Source organism: Pituophis catenifer, unplaced genomic scaffold (genome assembly GCF_029215685.1).
Source record: "Pituophis catenifer annectens isolate HBS135680 unplaced genomic scaffold, rPitCat1.0.hap2 SCAF_1, whole genome shotgun sequence".
Lineage (NCBI taxonomy): Eukaryota > Metazoa > Chordata > Lepidosauria > Squamata > Colubridae > Pituophis > Pituophis catenifer.
Window position 1 is genome coordinate 258,314,095 of NW_027256881.1, and position 20,482 is coordinate 258,334,576.

General features: G+C 37.4%; 1 protein-coding gene across 1 annotated transcript; it reads right to left on the reverse strand.

Moving 5' to 3' along the window:
- Positions 1–1,649: 1,649 nt before the first annotated feature.
- Positions 1,650–15,743, reverse strand: PRRG4 (proline rich and Gla domain 4). The gene is made up of 5 exons (XM_070957503.1): positions 15,641–15,743; positions 13,257–13,420; positions 11,461–11,509; positions 9,978–10,110; positions 1,650–1,882 (listed from the first exon to the last, which is right to left on the reverse strand). Exons 1-5 carry the CDS (start codon positions 15,741–15,743, stop codon positions 1,660–1,662), a joined length of 672 nt encoding a protein of 223 aa, XP_070813604.1. The 3' UTR covers positions 1,650–1,659.
- Positions 15,744–20,482: the final 4,739 nt, after the last annotated feature.

The following is a 20,482-nucleotide window of genomic DNA, read 5'->3' on the forward strand; positions in this document are numbered from 1 at the left end:
AATGAATCACTGCATATTTCTGTGCTTGAGTGCTACACTCAACATTTTTTGAGAATTATAAGTAGCAATAGCTAGATAATGTAAAAATGAATGCTGAAAAAAAATAAGATGCATCTTTTTAGCACAGAAATACTACTGACTTCCAACTTTTGTGCTGGTGTCTAGAGAGCAGCTGGGGATAGTAGGAAATGCAGTTAAAAGGAGTTTGAGATTAACATCCGAGGGAAATTTGTAGTACTTATTCTGGCATGTACCATAGGGACCTACTTTCAAATATGGAAGTTTGAATTATATTCATTGAAAAGACACAGACTTTGTGATACAACATTGCCATTAGGAATTGTGCAGGGGAAATAGATTAAACAATCTTGTGTTTCATTATTTTGATAAAGGTGGACAACAAAGAATTCAAATTGTTGTAGAATGGTCTGCAGAAATGGCTCCTATAGCAATTCTAGCAAGCTTGTATAAGTCAATATGGCAGACAAATTGGTTTAATATTTTAGTGGCTCAAAGCTTTGTCATGTAACATTTTCTTTCAGAACAAAGATTGGTAAACTGCAGTGCCAAGCATTCCTTAGAATTCCTTTATGTGGGCTGAAAATTGAAGACACTTTTCTGTCACAATCTTAGGTGAGAAGCAAAAATGATAGTCACAATCACATTTGGACAACTTGAAGAACCAAGTTAGGAACAGATTGCCATGGTGAAAAAATTGTGGTTACTGACTAGATAGACTTATTTTAAGGCACTATTAGATGCTAACTTTAGTTTTTAAAAACCTTTCCCCCTCTAAAAATCCAGATGCACTTTTGTTTGCTATGACCCAACCTCACCTTGCAGCCATATTGTAATGAAAGAATAGCAATTACATCATGTCTTCTTTTTGAGCTCCTCATGAAAGTCTGTTTAACATCTAAACTGATCTTTGGCTTCATAAAGCAAGGCAGTTTTTCAGATATCAGACATTTTCTTTCAGTTTCATTATTTAATTGGCATTAACAAAGAAAATGGAACTAGGTACAAATAGTTATTTTATTTATAAAAACTTATTGATAACACCCACATGGATATATTCTTCCTAGTATAAGAAACATCAGATATTCAATTAGATAATTGAAATTATAATGTGTTAGCAGTTTTATCATAGGAGAGCCAGTTTGGTGTAGTGATTAAGGCATTGGGCTAGAAACCAGGAAACTAAATTGTAATCCTGCCCTAGGCACAAAGATGAAATGGAGCCAGTCACTTTCTCTTAGCCCTAGAAAGCTAGCAATGGCAAAGTACTTCTGCCAACATTATTGCCAACAAAACTAAGGACTGGACCACGTAGTCACTAGTAAACACATTTTTATCATGGGAGAAAATTCAAAAGAAAAATACGCTAGAAAACGTGTAATTTTCAGAATTGAAAATAAAACTCAGTTATACTCAATGGCTCAAAATGCATAGAAGCCAAGTTCACACACAAATGGAAATATAAACACAGTCTTTTAGAATTATTAGAACATCGGAGAAATGGGTTCCTTCCTGTTACCCTTTAATCCATCATGGGCAGGCAACTTCAGGCTGTCTTAGAGTGCTATATTATAGCATTTCAGCTGCACATCTTTTATTAAGACTAATTTTCAAGAGTTTCATATGGACCATATTTGTTCATCAAGGACCCGGAACAGAGAGAGACTTTTTGAATACTTTGAGCTTTCCTGAATGTCCAGGATATGGTGGAGGTGGAGAATCATAATTTTCTCTTAATGCCATTGCTTGATCATAAGTTGGCAATCCTATCTGTCCCATAGTACGAGGAGGGACAGGATTTAAAGAAAACTCTTCTTGTCTTTGGAAGACGATGGAAGAATTATGCCTCCTGCAGCTTCTGTGCCTAGAATAAAAAAAAAAAAAACACCTTTGATGAATAAGGACAACTAAAAGTCAGGCTAATTGATCAACTGAAATCACTAACAATATTTTCAGCTTCCTAGTTTAGAAGTTCGTTAATACAACCTTACAAATTAACATCTTCCAGAGTGGGAATGTTGAAAACATTATTCCCAATACATCTAAAAGAGGTTACATTGGGAAATGTAATTGTCTATTCTGAGAAAGGTAAAAAAAAAAATTAGCTTCCCAATATTTTCCTTTGTACATCCGTTCTTTAGATTCTGTGATACACCATGGAATCATAATTTGAAAGTCGTAGAGATACTTTTTTTGAGAGATGAAGTGTCCTTCCAATGAAATCAGGGTCATTATAGTATAGTGAATCAATACTCTGAAAAAATGTCTTGAATGAGGCAACCCTCTATTTCCCTTAACGTCTGCTGATGGAAAGAACCATGAAGTTAAATTGCAACAATGGTAACCTCTGAATACAAATCAGAGCACAAACCAAGGGGAAAATGCTTGTGAGTTTACTTATTCCAAGAAAAGCAAGCCCAAATTCCTGATTGATGTGTAATACTAAACAAAACATGGATGAGATCACCAGATTTGTTTGCCTTGCCAAATAGCAGCAGAAGCCAAATCAGAGTGACGAAATGAACCAGGAAATGGCTTGTTTTCAGATAAACCACAATTATAATTCTAGTTTGGTCATGGATATTATACCCCTTAAATCCAAAAATTTATGTTAAAATTTCACATTTCATTCTAATGAAATGAAAATTCATTTTAGAGTTTTTTATCCACTTTTAAGAGTTATCAAGATTTCCAAGCAGCTTCTGGAACAGAAGACACAGAAACAAGTAGACAATAATCTCCAAGCAAAGGCCATCTCTGCTGTTAAACTGTCAAATTCCATAAATTATTTATAAACCCATCAGAGGTTTTAATGGCAGTAGGATTTTAGGATAAAAATTAACTATTCTGGGCATTTGGAGCGTAGTGTTGTTTCTTGAAACAATTTTATATTGAATATGGGACAATGGAATGTTTTTATTGAAATGGGTTTTTTAAAGATGCCTCTTTATAATTACTGTCTTTAATTACCATTACCATTAAATGAAAATAAAAATTTCAAAATGTGATTTTGTTTCCAGGTTCTTGCAACCTAACTCTCAAAGTCTGTGGTTTATTTTCTGCACCAGAGCTTAAGACATCCAAAAATGGGGATTGCCTTCATTTTTATCCCAGAAGAATCCCTCTGAAGTAGATTAAATTGAAAATGACTGGTCCAAAGTCACTCAGTAACATTTTTGAACATGGACAACTTAAACATAGTTGTTTTGAAAACAGATTCACAAAGCATCACCATTACTATGCAGGCCATTTCTCATAAGTACATACTATACTGCTCTAATGTCTAAACTCAATTTTCAGAAGCTTTCAAATATTTCTATTTCAGGTTTATTTCATATCATTTTGTTTTCTTTTGATCAACAAAAACTATCTGCTTTCACTGATTATTTCTCCTTTCTGGTTATTATGGTATGGGTCAGAGGTGGGCTTCAGTAGGTTCTAACCAGTTCTGGAGAACCGGTAGCGGAAATTTTGGAATAGTTCGGAGAATCGGTAAATACCCCCTCTAACTGGCCCCGCTTCCCTCTATTCTCTGCCTCCCAAGTCCCAGCTGATTGGGAGGAAATGGGGATTTTGCAGTAACCTTCCCCTGGATTGGGGAGGGAATGGAGATTTTACAGTATCCTTCCCCTGCCATGCCCACCAAGCCATGGCACACCCACTGAACCACTAGTAAAAAAATTTGAAACCCACCACAATGTATGGTTACATTGCACTTACATTGCAAGTAGCTTACATGTGGGAGATGAGAATAACAAATCTGATCATGGGTAAAACGTTATTCCAGAAATTTATTAAGAAATATAACACTGCAGGACCCAATTTGGGTCGATCACTGGGACCAGAGATGATCGATCTGGATTGGATCCTGCAACATTATCCTGGGACATGTATATTTGCCTTCATTCGTGACATATAACACTGCTTGCAGGTAATACAGAACAATTATATATATTCACATATTCTTGGGTTAATGGGAAAAAAGGCATTGCATTTGAAAATAAAATGTTAATAGGCAATTCATTGTATTTTATACATTAGCTCAAAGTAGAGATTAAGTTGAATTAAACATTCATTTCACTTTTTCACATGACATTTTAAACTCTTATGAAGTTCTGAAGAAATGATATCTTGTTACAACAATGCAAATCTTTCTAGGGGAAATAACAACCAACTGGAATTATGACAAAACACAGCCAATGAAATAGTTACACTCTATTTCTACTACCATGTGATGCAAATATGATTAATATAGCCTTACAAATAACTTTATTAATTAGGTACTTATTTGTTCTATGCAATAATGAGCATAGGAGAAGCATGAAAGGAAAATAGTTATGCAAAAAGATAAAAACATTTTTAAAAAGACATTTTTTTGTATGTATTGTTTTTTACTTTGGCTGTTCACCGCCCTGAGTCCTATTTGGAGAAGGGCGGTATAGAAATAAGAACAAATTAAATAAATAAATAAATTTTAAAATGGCACAGACTAATAGATACGGGCAATGAGTTATAATATTGTCATCTTTCCAGACGACAACATCTCATACTATTTGGAGACAAAAACTGCCATTTGCTATTTTAAGAAGCCAAATGACAATTATAAAAGAAGTAAATTTCTGCCATCACTAGTGGTCATTCTCAAAAGGATAAAGTGAAATGCTACTTTTATGAAAAGAGTTAAGGTTTTCTATTATCAAACATACTGAAGGTTGCTGAAGTTATTACTCTGAATTCATTGTTCGACAATGGTGTGAGATATGGGCATATCTTGTACACCTTGTAACAATTTGAAAAGGTAATATTCCACAAAAGCTGAGAAGGTATATTTATACTGCATGCCATGATTTTTAGAGGTTGCTGTAGTTTATTCAAAGAATTAATTACAAACAAATAACATTCATTCCTTTTTCCTGAAAATATTATTGGTGAACAGTCATGCTATGTTGTTGCTCAATAACCACTCATCCAATTTCTAAGAAGCCGTATCATACCTTCATAGGCTATCAAGTAAAAACTATTTGCAAGGATTAAAGCTCTCTCCCACAATGTTTTGTTACTGAAGAACATGTTAAGGGATGACCTCAGTAACTAACAATAAATACTTGTTTGAATAACAGTACATTCTAAAATCATCAATGTCCTAGGAACAATCCTATTCTAGATATGCTTTACAAACTGATGGCACTAAGGATAAGCTTTCTCACTCCTTTGGAAGACAACTGATGTGTCAAGATGTACATTGTAATGCTGTGTTATAATATATATATATATATATACCATTTATTCAGTTTTGGAACACCAGCCCCCTTATTGCCAGAAAATATGAATTGTTAATTTTTGCTACTCATATTGCAATATCCAAGGAAACATGGGTACAAATATAGAAGTTTTAAAACCGTGTTTCCCCGAAAATAAGATAAGGTCTTATTTTCTTTTGAACCCCGAAAAAAGAGCTTGGCCTTATTATCGGTGGTATTATTTCAGGGGTGGAGGCCTGGGCGGCCTGTGCACTCAAAGCCGGGACTCCAGCAAGAGAGGCTCCCTTCACGCCCTGCCATCAAGCCCCTCCCCTGCTGCGGAGTGTGTGTGTAGAACATGAGCAACCTGAAGGCGCCAAGCTGTATGAGTGACTGTCCCCACCCCCCACTCGTGTGCCTCCCAGACCTCACCATGTCGATGTGGGCGAAGCCAGTGAGCACCAGGTCCTTGAGCTCATAGCCAATGCCGCTGGCACCGACCACCAGCACCCGCGCAGAAGCCACAGCCTGGACCAGCTCTCCCTGCAAGCTCCAGCTCCAGCTGTCACCACAGAGTGGGAAGCACACTCCCAGAGCAGCTGCTGCCCTGGCTGGGGTTTGGAAGCCGCAGAGGCAGAGTTTGGGGGAGAGAAAAAAAGACTTCTGCTGCTTTCCTTGCATGCAGCCAAAAGCAGAAGCAGCAGAAGTCTTTTTTTCTCTCCCCCAAACTCTGCCTCTGCGGCTTCCAAACCCCAGCCAAGGCAGCAGCTGTTCTGGGAGTGTGCTTCCCACTCTATGGTGATGGTGGCCTGAGGCCTCTCCTTACCCCCCTGCTCTTCTCATCTCCAATTGCCTGAGCGCTGACTGAGCAGAGCACCCGCTGGCAAGCCTGCAGGTTCAGTTTACTCTTTCCATGTGCCTAGCAGCAAGATTCTGGGCAGCCATGCCGAGGGCAGCGCCAACAGACACAGCTGAGCTGGGCCACCGGTGGCCGCTCTGTGAAGAAAGCCCCAGGGCAGCAATGCTTGCGCTGGGGCTGCTGTGGTGGGCGCTCGGTAGTGCAGGCTATGCGGACGCAGTGCCTGGGCGTGGGGGCGAGAGCGGGTGGGCTGTTACCATGGCACAGGAGCAGAAGCAGGCGCTTGACGTCTACGGTCGGTGCCATGGGTGGTGAAAGGGGCGGGGGGTGCAGTAGTTTGCAGGGATGTGGCTGCCTTGGGAGGGTTGAGGGGGTGAGGGACCTGTGTGTGTGTGAGAGAGAGAGAGGGGGGGGAAAGGTTTATTTTCAGGGGAAGGTGTATATTTAGGCCCAGCCCAGAAATCAGACTTGGCCTCATTTTCAGGACGTGTCCTATTTTGGGGGGAAAATGGTATGTTATTTAATCTTTATTTTAAAAAATCACACAATTTCAAGATTCTACGTTTTATTTAATTTGTTAGGAAATTTCTGTAAAGAATTATGACTGAGATAGATTTTATGCAGTGCATAAGAAAAAGTCACAGATTCAAGACCTGCCACATCAAGCTAGGGATGAAAATAATCCAAATAAATCCCTGTAGAATTGTAGAGTTCCTACTGAATTACATAAACATAAATGTAATTATGTAATTACATAATTACATAAACCAAAATTTGGACTCACTTTCTAAATTCCTCTTTATTATTATCCATATTTATCCTATTCTTCAATTCCTAATTATTAGTGGACTACAAGTTCTCTTAAATACTTAAATCTTATTTGTGAAGGGGTGCTCTGACCTTCGTTATTTGCATGCAGACATTTCATTACTCAAAATATGTAACATCATCAATGCTAGTAAGAGTGGGATTTGCTCCCAGTTTATATTCTAATGGATTGCCCTGTCAAGTGTTGGTGGAAGTGGTCTTGGAGATTCTTTGTTGGGTTGGGTTGTTTACTGCTGACTTGTTGGCAGTTCCAGTATTGCTTACTTGATTGTTAGTTGATGTTCATCTTGAAGTTAATCTATGCTCAATCTAGGTGCTGATTGCAGGTGGGGAGGTGTTTTGGTCTTTTTGTTCCCTTTTTGGCTTGTTGATTGTCTCTTTTGCATAGTATATAGATCAGTGGTGGGTTTCAAATTTTTTTACTACCAATTCTGTGAGTGTGGCTTGGTGGGCATGGCTTGGTGGGCATAGCAGGGAAAGGATACTGTAAAATCTCCATTCCCACCCTACTCCAGGGGAAGGACACTGTAAAATCTCCATTCCCTCCCCAATCCAGAGAAAGGTTACTGCAAAATCCCCATTCCCTCCCTTATCAGCTGGGACTTGGGAGGCAGAGAATAGATGGGGGCAGGGCCAGTCAGAATTTTTACCGGTTCTCCAGAACTGGTACTCAAAATTTCTGCTACCCGTTCTCCAGAACTGGTCAGAACCTGCTGAAACCCACCTCTGATATAGATATTATTTATGTCTATACCCTAGCATTTTTGAACATTGTTTGGTCTAGACTAGGATGGTCACGATTTCCCAATTGAAACTATGGTTAAGCCTGTCCATGTGTTGTGAAATTAAAGAGTTTTCATCATGTCTTCTCACTGCTAGTTGGTGTTCATGGATGCGTTCTGCCAGTCTTCTGCCTGTTTGTCATTACGTAGTGGCTGTTGCAGTCATTATGCTGTATGTTGTAAATAACTCCTGTTTTTTCTTCTTCTGGTCTTTTGGTTTCCTGAAGAGGTTTTAAAGTGCTATTGTTGGCATGTGCCACACCGATTCCATGTAGTTGTAGTAATCTGTTAGTGGTTTTTAAGATTTTCTCGATGTTTGGTAGTGTTATTTTTTTAGGGTTTGTGTTAGTTGTGCTTTATTGGGTTGAATGGTCAGGAACCTTTTGATAAAGGTCTTTTTTATCATGGTGAAGGTATCATCTACATATCTGATCCCTATTTTGGGTTGTATTTGCGGAAGTGCTATGACTTCGAGACATTGCATAATGACTTTTTCTATAAGTCCTAAAGGCGGTGATCTCATAGGTCTATCTTTAATTTGTTGGTAAGTTTGTCCATAAAATTGGAAGTATGTGGTTAGGCAGATGTTTATGAGTCCATAATCCTTGGTGTTTCAATTAGTTGAAATTCAAAAACATTGCTATACATCAAGAACATCTCAGAAACCACCAACAGACTACAAACACATGGAATCGGTGTGACACAGAAGTCAACTAAAGCCCTTCAAAATATCTTAAGTAAACCAAAAGATCCAGCAGCCCCAGAAGAAAAAACAGGAGTTATCTACAACATACAGTGCAATGACTGCAACAGCCACTACATAGGATAAACAGAAGAATGTATCCATGAACACCAACTAACAGTCAGAAGACATGATGAAAACTCTTTATTCTAGTGGCTTTAATTTCACAAGATATAGACAGATTTAACCAAAGTTTCAATTGGGAAACTGTGACCATCCTAAACCAAGCCAAGTCCAAAAATGCTAGGAAATTTCTAGAAGCCTGGTATTCTGACAAATTAGCTATCAGTAGATACACAGACATAAACAATATCTATAAATTATGCAAAAGAGATAATCAACAAGCCAAAAAAGTAATAAAAAGAATAAAACACCTGCTGACCTGCCATCAGCACTCAGAGGAGCATAGATTAACTCCAAGATTAACATCAGACTAAAATCAAGTAAATACCCCAATCAAGGAACTGCCAAGCAAGCAAACAGCCCAACCAAAGAATCTCTAAGACCATCCCTACCAACACTGATAGGCAATCCACTAAAATGTAAATCGAGAGCAAACCCACTCCTTACTAGCATTGATGATGTTTCCTAGTTTGGATAATGAAATGTCTGGAAGAAAACAACAAGCTCAGAGAATACCAAGGACCCCTCATTTCAATCCTGAACTACAAATATTCTCCTTTATTGGAATCTTATCTGCCAAGTCAGTCTTCCAAAGCTTTATCTATTCAAGCACATGACCTTACATTTGAATATCTTCCTGTCAGATTTTTTTTGAGCTTGTTGAGGTTGTTTCGAATTGTGCTTTTGTCTAGGGTATTAATCAATCCCCATCATCCAGTGTCGTCTACAAATTTAATATGTATACATTCCATCTCCATATATTCCAAGTCATTTATAAAGACGTGAAATAGCATTGGACCATTCAATACAGCACCAGGTTATCAATATTTCCCCTCCAGGAAGCTATAGAACCATTTATGAACACTCTTTGGATGTACTTATTCAGATAGTTGCAAATGTTTCAGATCCTATTACTAACTAGTACATATTTAACCACCCAATATCCTAACAATATAATATACTACACCACAGAATTCCTTTCATCTGCCAAACTAGTCACTTTGTCATTAAAAAAAACTAAGACAAACCTAACTTGTTGACAATTTCATGCTGACTTCAGATAATGGTAGCAATTCTTGGCATCATGGCTTGTTGACAATTTGTTCTATTATAGATTGCCCAATAGAGACATTAACCTAGCTATAATTTCCTGGGTCAATCATCTTTACCTTTTTGAATATTAGAATTACGTTTTTTCTTCAAACCTTTGTCATCTCACCAATTCTCCAGACGTTATCAGGTACATACAGCATAAATCTATGCAGGATATAACTGGTAAATGTAAACATAAATACAAACTATGGTATGTGCTGATACTATAATATGTTTAATGTTGATATCAACACTGAAAATGATATTGATAACTATAACATTTATTTTCTTACCCTGGTAATCTTGGTTTGCATCTTCTTTGGCACAGATAATAAATAAGCAATCCAAGTATTATCAATAGTACTCCAATTGCGATCAATCCAGTCAAAAGTCCTATAACGTCAATCTTCTCTACTGCTTTGCCGTCTGTACATAAAGGAAAGACTGTTAAGTGTATTCAACCATCTCAGTGTTTCCTGATCTACCCTAAATCACATTTTAATCCAGTATTGCCAGAAAATGTGATCACAGTATGCTAATAAATATAAGGAACAAATTCCTTAAGTTATTCCCTAGATTTATAAAAGTAATATCCATTATGCATGTTTTGAAGTACAATTAAATGCTAAAGAATTAGGTGACAAGTAACAGTCAGAGGTGACTTCTGTACGAGAAACTCTCAAAACTTGCTGAAACCCAATAACTTATTCATGGAGGTAATGTGACTAGTTTTAACAGGCTTTTACGTGTGTGTGTGTGTGTGTGTGTGTGTGTGTGTGAGAGAGAGAGAGAGAGAGAGAGAGGGAGGGAGAGTGGGAGAGAGAGAGAGAGAGATGGTTGTCTTATTTTTTTCTATGCTTCCATTTCTAGAAAATTTTGATGATTTTGTATGACAATTTTCTGGCTTTTAGGCAGGAAGATCCAAAGATCCTTTCTATGGGGTGTAAGTAGAACTCTCATTGATTCCTGCAGCAGTAGGTCATGTCCCATAAAGTATCTTAACCTTTACTCAGTCAACACAAAAAATTCCTTCTTTGCTCCAGCTGAAGGTTCTTTGAAGAATATCTAAAAACTGCCCAACTGGGTAGATTAGGACATGTCAGGAAATTCAACCTGACCAGTGGTAGCCTATCTTAAGTATCTTCTATTAAGAAATTCTTGGAAGGGGTCAACCAAAAAAGTTTTATATTGATATTCTTCAAATTTGCACCAGTAACTTAGGAAAGATTTGGGTAGGAGATTCAGATGGGGGAACACTACAAACTACTGTAGAAGCAGACATTTTGCTAACACAATGTTAAAATTTCTGGAAATGCTTAAAATTTCCATATGTTAGTCCACAGATAATTCAGAACTTAATGTAGTATATGACTTGCATGATCACAACAGAGCAGATAATGGCAGGAAATTAAACTCTGAGTTAACAAAACCTTGCCCTTCTATGCATTACTAGTTTGATAGAAAACACATTTCCATATATAAAATATAGCATCTAAAAGAGAAAATGCCAAGTCATAATACTGTAAATACCCTTTTCTAATATAAATGTAATCATTTTTGCTGAAATAGTAGCGTCAACAATTCCTTTATTCTGCTGTGTCTATCAGAAGAACCACAACAAATTTCTTATTGAAGAAGAACACACTGATTACAGCTTGGATCTCGTCTGCTACATCCACTGAAAAAACAACCGTACTCAATCACAGACAGAAGAATAAACCAAGATACTATATGTCAAAATAATTTTAATACATCACTATGTTATTTTTGTCTTACCTGTTTTTGAGCCAGGACCTCTAAGAGTATATTCAGACCAAAAAGACATCTAAGAAAACAAAAACAAATGTGCTTAGATTATGTCTACATGAGCCTGACCAAGTTTGGCTAATATCTATCTATCTATCTATCTATCTATCTATCTATCTATCTATCTATCTATCTATCTATCTATTTTAAAGTAGACAGATTTTGCCAGATCAACTTTTAACTGTACTTGCTTTCAAATGTTAAAACTAGACATTAACTATCTCAACTGATATTGATATTTTTGAATTTGAAATTTCAATTGTCTTTGATACTGGGGAAGAGGAAGACAGGAGAGACGTGATTTTATATTTTAAATAAATTATTTTGAGTCACTTTAGAAACAAATTGAAATAGTTGGATCGTGACAATTATTGAATCTTGTTCCCAGAATGTGACACATTTGTTGCACTGAACAGTGGTGTTTGTTTCTCAAAGCTATGTTTATTTAATTTACATTCTGTCTTTATACTTGAGTGAATATTCAAAAACTATTGCAGGGATATTACATTTTACCAGCATCCAGGATACCATAATGTGATGCTGGAAAAAGGAAACTGTTTCCACAAGAAGCACATCTTTTCCTAGAAAAAGTACTGCATAGAATATGTATGAACACCGCTGGCATTAACTGGATACCGTTTAGGATTTTTTCACATCATCCACATACGGTTTTTACAAATCACATCCTTAGTGCTGTCATACATTTGCAATATGAGTTGAGATCCATACTTTTCTAGATAAATATAAAAATATATATCCACATACCCACTACACATTTCAAATCCTTTTCTCTGTAAAACATAGACTGGTAAATGAAATGGTGGGTATCTTGACACTGCTAAAATGATCACACAAAGTTTGAATAACCAGTTTTCTTAGTCCCAAGAAAAATAAAGTATGTATTCCTATTTCACATGTGTTTGGATTTATAGACATTCATGTGTATATTTGATGCCTGCTTTCTAAATGGGATGGTTTCCATTCCTGCATGACGGAACTTAGAATAACTTTGTCACTCTGAATCAGGGGTGAAATGCTCCCGGTTCGGACCGGATCGCCAGATCCAGTAGAGATGGCGGTGGGTGGTTCGGAGAACCAGTAGCAAAAATCCCTGCCCCCCCATGCCCAGCTGAACCGCGTGATCATCAGAGGCTGTTTTCCTTACTTTTAAAAGCATTTTTTTCTACAACTTCTTTGGCTAAAAAAATGCTTTTAAAAGTAAAAAAAAAAACCCTCTGATGATCGCGCGGCTCAGCTGGGATCGGCAGAGCCTTTTAAAAGCAATTTTTCTACAACCTCTTGGGCTGAAGAGGTTGCAGAAAAAAATGCTTTTAAAAGCCTCTGATGATCCCAGCTGAGTTGCCTGATCGTCAGAGGCTTTTAAAAGCATTTTTTTCTGCAACCGATAAAATGCTTTTAAAAGTAAAAAAAAAAAAAAATGGCCACGCCCACCCAGTCACATTAACCTCCCCCCCATCAAGCCACGCCCACAGAACCGGTAGTAACAAATTTTACATTTCACCACTGCCCTGAATGTACATTAATCGGTATAGATTAAAATGAAATTTCATTACATACAGCTCTCAAAGGATCAGTTCAAACAACTGAAGAACAAGATGACCAGGGCTAACTTAGAAGGCTTCATTATTAGGGTATATAAGAAAAGTTAACAGCTGCTCCTATGCAGAGTATGCAGTTGACTTGTTATCAATCAAAAGGCATCCACATGTCAAATGTTCAATAGCATTTGTAAGTTAAATAATTACTGTCTTTTTTGAATCTCCAAAAATTTCCCTTGCTTCCTCAAAATTGCATTGCTCTTCATAGCATTCTCTTTCAAGATCTCCTTGGGTTATTAGTTCAAAGTCAAATCGGTTGTATAGAAGATGTCGTCCAATGAATAAATTGGCTTTCTCTGCAAGGATGAATACTAAAATATAGTTAAAATAATGTTAATATCTTAGAATGCCAAGGATTTGTTAGAATATTTAAAAGTTCCTCCCCACTTTGTTATATAATTCTTTGTATGCTCATTCTTTTATTACTGCTACATTGAGAAAGTCAAGATATCATTCAATGAATATTTTTAATCATGTTATATATTTTTAATCTACGATGTTTCCCAAGTCACACCAGAAAACCATGTGGTCATTGTGGCTTAAATTATACATTATTTTTTCTACATTCCTGCAACCATGGCAGCATGAGAAAGATGCCAGATGTAGCCTACATGCCAGAACCCACTTTTTAGCTTGTCATTTATTATTACCGAACTCTGTGAATTAAAGTATCTTTTACTTAAATATTATAAGATACAATACCATAAAAACACTTTAAAAAAATACCTGCAGTTTCAAAAGATACAAGACATAATTTTCTGACCAAACAAAACAATAGAAACAGAAGAGCTGATTATTAAACAATACTGTGCTTGTCTCTTTTTAAAACTATCTTCATTTTTTCTATAAAATGCAAAAGATGGGACAAGCTTTGTTTGGCAGCATTATTTTATTCATTGTTGCCTTCATTGACTTTTGTTATATTTTAACATATATAAGTGGATTTCCCAAGGAAAAAATATACATACATTACTTGTTACTGTTAAGGCAAAAAGCTAATTGTTTTTAATCCCTATTTCATAGCACTGAAGGGAAATTTTATATAGGAAAGCTTATGCACTGCAGTGGGATGCAGATATCTTAATAACTGAACATAGATATTTTCTGATATTTAGGAAAATGTGACTATTTCCCATAATCAAGGAATACAGTTCTGTAAGACCACACGACTGGAATATATGGACATGGTACCCTAGATATCTGCTAGTTTACAACTGCAAAAGGTCAACTTGGCCAAAAGTCAGAGAATGTTAGAGTTATAATCAAAGACATACAGATACTATGGATATGACTGTTCCTTAGCATGTCTTGTAGTTTAATCTTATTGAAACCCAGTATTACTTTTATATTTTAATTTTGCAAAGTCACTTAGCAGTAAAAATTGGAAGTCAAGTGTGGAATGTGTCTCCTGCAATTAGAGGTCTCAAAGCTGAGTTTCTATGTTTCTCAGTTTTGCCTTTATACCATGAGTGGCTGGCTTGTCTGAGAATTTAAGTGGTAAGGAGGTCACTTCTAGCTTGAGGAATGGAATCACCCCCTTACTGTAATGGTATCACCCACTTTTCCCTCAATTCCCCAGCCAACAAAACTATTGCAATTACATTTTTTAAAGGGGGAAGAGGCAAAATCTCACCCAAGTCTAATTTTACAAAATATACCCATGTTCTTCCAATATCTATGTTACATTAGCATGCATCAATATAGATCTGTAAGGACTTTTAGAAGTGCATCATCTTTATCTAAGTTACTTATTAGATAAAGTAACTTAGAAAAATATTGTAAAAAGATAATGAGCAGGAATTTATTAAAAAGAAGCTGAACTTGCCCAAAGAGCTATCAAATTTGGTAAGACTTGAGTCTGTCAAGGCAACTTTTTAAAAAGTTTAGGGATATGGTCAGCAGAAATATTGGCAAATTTCTATCATCTATTGGACAACTTGGCTTGATCTCAGAAAGGTAATGAGGTTACACCTGGTTAGTCCTTGAATTTGGTCTGTTTGATTTGTGCTTTTAAATCAGCCTTAAATCCTGGTGACTGTGGTAGCTGGACAGGACCCAGAAGTTTTCTTCACAATTTCAGAACTAGCTAGAAGCTGCAGACATACCTGATGAAGAAATCTGGTAAATGTTTGGCTATATTAAGGGATTATTAATGATGTTGGTGAATTGTACTTTCATTACAGGAAAATGATGTTCTAGGAAGGGTAGATCATATATTTATATAACTGGCTGTAACATATCATTGTGATGTTTAACAAAATATGCTAAAGAGAAATTATCTGGGGAAAAACTGGTTTAAATCCAGAACAATTAATTTTTTGTTTCGTTCTCTTATGTTGATTACGACAAACCATTATTTGTGGAGATTATATACACGTGTGTGTGTGTATATTACAATGACACTTGAACTCTGACTGAACCATTTTGAGCAACAACATTTAGATTAGGCTACAGTATACAATCATAATTTTGTCCTTCATATTAGGATCAATTTTAATACAAAAATACAATGATTAATATAAATAAGTTACCTTCTTCTATGGCACCCTTTGATTCCTTGATTGGTATTGAGCAGTGAGGAAATGCAGACAAATTTATAAGCAGCTGAAATAGCAAAATGTAAAAAAATAACATAGCCTGGTGCCTGTCAAGAAAAGATTAATAGATTAGTCACTACAGACTTTAGAAAGGATTAATCTCGCTCTAAGAATATAAGACACAAGTTAGCACAAGTCAAGTACAATGAACGCTGCATTGGAAACAGGTTACAGAACTCTCACAAACTAGCCTAACCTGTACAACCATTGCGGTTTCATAATATAAATGGCATTAGACTGCTCCCAGAAATTACACAAGAATCAGAAGGAAAGAGGAATATAACCACTGAAGACATAGGCCAAGCATCTGTACACCCATCTGCTACCACATTTCCTTTGCATAGAATTTTGCATGGCAAAGTTGCCTGGCTCACAAAATCCCATTCACAGAGCAAGAGATACGGAACTACAGGGATGAAAGGACATACATGTAAATAGTTAATCAGCATTTTACTGAATGCTGTTAAACCAGAAAACACAGCCAAGAATTATGACCTGTCTATGGATTGGCTGATTTCTCCTCTTTCAAAAATACTTTGGCTTCAACATAGCCAGGTGCTTAAACACACTTTCCTAAGAACCCAAGGACTCTTGGGCTAGCTGCAATTACAACAAGCTTTTTCGAGGCTGGCTGGTGGGGTTCCCAAGAGTTGACTGTATCAGAGCAACTCTGCAAGAAGGAAACGAAGACTTAGCTACGCCCACTCATAACTTCTTAGCTCTCTTTCTCAAGCTAACTTCGTTTTCGGCCAAATCGTAATTCTTAATGGTCAGAAACCCGATTCGGACGGGCAGCATATACTTCGAACAAGCCGGACAAAGGAAAGTAAGCGAGTACCTTAGGCAAGAGAAACGAAAACATCTTTCGGCTTAACTCATCCGCCCTGGCCGACATGATTTAGAAGCAGAGCAAGTAATCGGACAAGCACAGCAAAAGTCCCAGAAAGATGGAGAGACTTTATCTCGTCACTCGAGGAAATCCCACGAGGGAGTGAGAAAGGCTCAGTGATTTCCTTTTTGTTCACCTTCCCTCCCCCGAGTGGCCTTTCCGAGTGGGTACGGCCGCTTTCCGCGGCCTTACCTGTTGCGTTCAATGCTCAGATGTTAGAAGTCTCGTCCGCTCCGCGAAGGCATCTTGTCTTCCCTAAACCCGCTTTCGATAATCTCACGGCTGCTGCCTTTGTAACCGCCCACTTCAATTCCGGGAAGGCTCCGGAGGGTTGGAAAGAAGACTCAGCTGCGGAAGGGAGCGCATATTTAAACGTTTAAATCAGCTCGTAGTCAGTGTGCGAAACGAAGATTAATTTAACGTGATCAGAACTGTCTCCTGGGAAACAAGGCATTTTGCTGTCCTTGTTCCTCTCTTTGCGCAACACGTTCAACCCACGCTGGTCGGAAGTTGAATTCAGGTGGCCTTTTGCTGTGATTTGATACGACTGTAATTTCAAATAAGTTTAACACTCATTCAAGAGGTTGTTCGTACAATTGCAAAACGTTCCTAGCTACTAGCTGAAATAAACTACGATTTTATTTCTAATTCACTTTATATTGATTTGACTAGTATTTTGACTATGTTGTTGCCATGGCAATTTAACTTTTAAATTTAGGATGTATTCGAGCATGTCATGCTGTTTGAGGAACAATAAAATCTGGTCAGCATAAAATATAAACTGCTGGAATACTTCAGCCTTGTTGGACTAGGTTTTGCTCCTGTGAATGTGTTTTATGAAAAATATGAAATACATTACATTTTCTTGATGTTGCCAAATCTTCTGGAATTATTTACTAGTCCAGTTGAAAACACCACCAATAAACTTCTTTCCTGTACAATTTATATTAATCCAAAGACTGGAAATGCAGTGGTCACATACTGAATTATTTACATTAGCTCTGATAAATATGAGCATGTGTGATCTGCATTTTGTCCTTTGACCCACTGAAAATTTAATCAACAATGTTGTTTTAATTTAGTCGTGATATAAGGGCGAGTGTATACGTAAAAGATAATGACATTTGCACCAATTATCTTTTGTGCAACTTTGTTGAATTATACAATGCTTGTAGACTAGCTGAATCAAATGTATTATGCTTGCTTTATGAATCAATTCCCTCCTTTATTCTGAAACATTTTAGGGTCATATTTTGGGTTATGTGTAGATTGAACTGGGCTAGGATATTGTTACTGTGGGATGTTGTCCTTTCCTACTGCCTTAGGTTGTTTTTCCATGGCTTTGCTTATATAGAAGGGTCAAGATTTAAGGTTGCTCTGTTTTGACTTACTCCAGATGGCTGTGTTATGAGCAAACAAAGGCATTGTGATCAGTGGGCCCATCTTATCATCCTCCTTCTCTATGTATGGTTTTTTTTACACTTATGTTCACTGAGAACTGATTGGAATTGTAATGCCCTCTAGTGAAATTTTAAAGCAGTTGTGATTGTTTAATTGGATTCAGTTTACAGCAAAGTACTATAATTCCCTAAGTATCCATTATTGATTCACAAGATACTTTCCGATATCTTTCATTTTTTAAAATTACGCTTATAAAGCAATTTAAAATACTCTAAATACTTTTAATGAGAGCCATTTTGCTGCAATGGTCATGGCATCAGGCTGGAAACTGGGAGACTGTGAATTCTAGTTCTGCCTTGAACACCAAGCCAGCTGGGTGATTTTGGACTAGTCACTTTCTCTTAGACCTAGGAAGGAGGCAATGACAAACCACTTTTGAAAAACCTTGTCACGAAAACTACATGGACTCGTCCAGGCACCCTCAGAGAATTGGATATGATTGAATGGCAGATTTTTAAAAAAATATTATAAAATAAAATATACCAACAGCAGGTATCTCAATATAGTTCTATCTTGTAGGTATAGATTGATGGTATACAGTAGCTTATAAGGAGAATCAGTTTGGTATACTGGATAATGTACCAGGCTGGAAACTTGGAAACCATGAGTTCTAGTTCTGCCTGAGCCACAAGCCCAGTTATAGGTTTGGGCAAGTTATTCTCTCTCAGCCCTAGGATATAACTGCCTATCTTACAAATATGATTCTCAAAAGCATCTTTGGTGTTACACTGTAGCTGTCTCACCAGTTCTCAATTTTTCTGAGATTGCCAAGGCTGTTTGACATGTTACCAAGGTTGCAACCAATCTCACCTCTCGAGGAATGATGCTCAACAGGGAGGACTTCAAAGCAGAAAAGGCCTGTCTCCTGGTTCCTGCCAGATGTAACTCCTTAATAGACAGGACTTGCAGTATACGCCTTCCTGTCAGAACTGATGGGATGGGCATACATGATCAGAAAGAGGTGGTCTGTCAAAACCTGATCCCATGCCACAAGGCCTTTAAAAGTCAAAATCAGTACCTTGAATTAGATGTACAATCAAACTGGCAACCAATGGAACTCACGGAGCAGAGTCACAATATGTGTCATTCTAGGAGCACACTTTAATTGTCCACACTGCTACATTTTGTACCAACTGAAGTTTCTAGATGCCCTTCAAGGACAGTCTGATGTAGAGCACATTACCGCAGTTGATCCAGGAAGTGACCATGATATGAGTGACCCTGAGCAGAGCTGTCAGTCTTACCAGATAGACCAGTGGTGTCAAACTCGCATCATCATGGTGTCATCATGTGACTATCGGAAATTCCCCCCTTTGCTAAATTGGGTGGGGGCGGAGCCAGCACGTGATGCATCCAGCCTGCGGGTCGCAAATTTGACACCCCTGAGATAGACCAAAGAGGAAACATATCCAGATAAGCCAATTTTACTCTGTTGTAAAGCTACATTAACAGAATTTTTAAAGTCATCTCCTTTACAGTCCAAGAATTAGTCACTGCTGAGCCTCTTGTCTAGCTCACTATCCAGGTGCAAACTGTGCTGTCTCTTATCTGACCATTCCCTAGGTAGCATCTCTTCACCCTATCTCCCTATCTTTTCTGCATACTGGTACAAGAGCCTCTCAGTGTAGGAAGAGGTGCAATGGCACATAGCATGAAGGTGTGCAAAGCCCCTCCTAGGGTATTAGAATTTTATACAAGTTGTGTCTTTGGGCCGCCCATTAGTATTTCTGGGTTCTCTGCTAATCTTCAGCCTGCTTGTTCTATGTAATGGGTTCACAGTTTTTGTATTCTACTTTATGTACTATTCCTGTTTTGCTTCTTTGGGTACTGGGTTTATGTGTCAGTCAGAAAGCTTTGCACAGATTTGTTGGTTTATATGCTTCACTTATCCTGAGTTGTCAGAGTAACTATTGGTGGACTCTGGAATGTCTTTGATGTAAGGGAGGTAGCTCTAAAAGACATTAGAGATCATTTCAACAATTGACTCAGTTGAAGAGAATTCCTGCTCTGGAGTTAACCTGTAATGAAGAAAAGTGCACCAGCCAAAATGGACAGGATTGCTCAAAGCAACATAAGGAGAGGGAGGGGGGGAGCACTTTAAACCTGCAGCAGGAAACCATATCCAGTCATTGCATTTGCAATAGCAGGAGGGTGAATGATTCCATCTGTTTCTACCCTCTAAGAATAGTTGCTGAGTTGTTTTGATAATGAGGAAATCAAGCAATGTAGATAACGTAAGAGTCAGATGGAAGAGTCAGATGGTTGGATTGTATGACACATACACTATATTGTTTACAGATTGCATATTTCCAAACCAAACTGAAAAATTGAGAATTGATTTGGGTCTTGGTGTCTTAAATAGATGGATGCCAATGTTCTTCTGCCTAAACTGTTTAAATTTTGCAGCAGAGGTTCTTCTAATTTAT

Coding starts and splice junctions, on each gene's coding strand:
- PRRG4 (XM_070957503.1), bottom strand. CDS start 15,743: ATGTTATTTTTTTACATTTTGCTATTTCAGCTGCTTATAAATTTGTCT. Junction 13,421..15,640: donor AAAGGGTGCCATAGAAGAAG/GTAACTTATTTA, acceptor ACTATATTTTAG/TATTCATCCTTGCAGAGAAA. Junction 11,510..13,256: donor TTGGAGATTCAAAAAAGACA/GTAATTATTTAA, acceptor TTGTTTTCTTAG/ATGTCTTTTTGGTCTGAATA.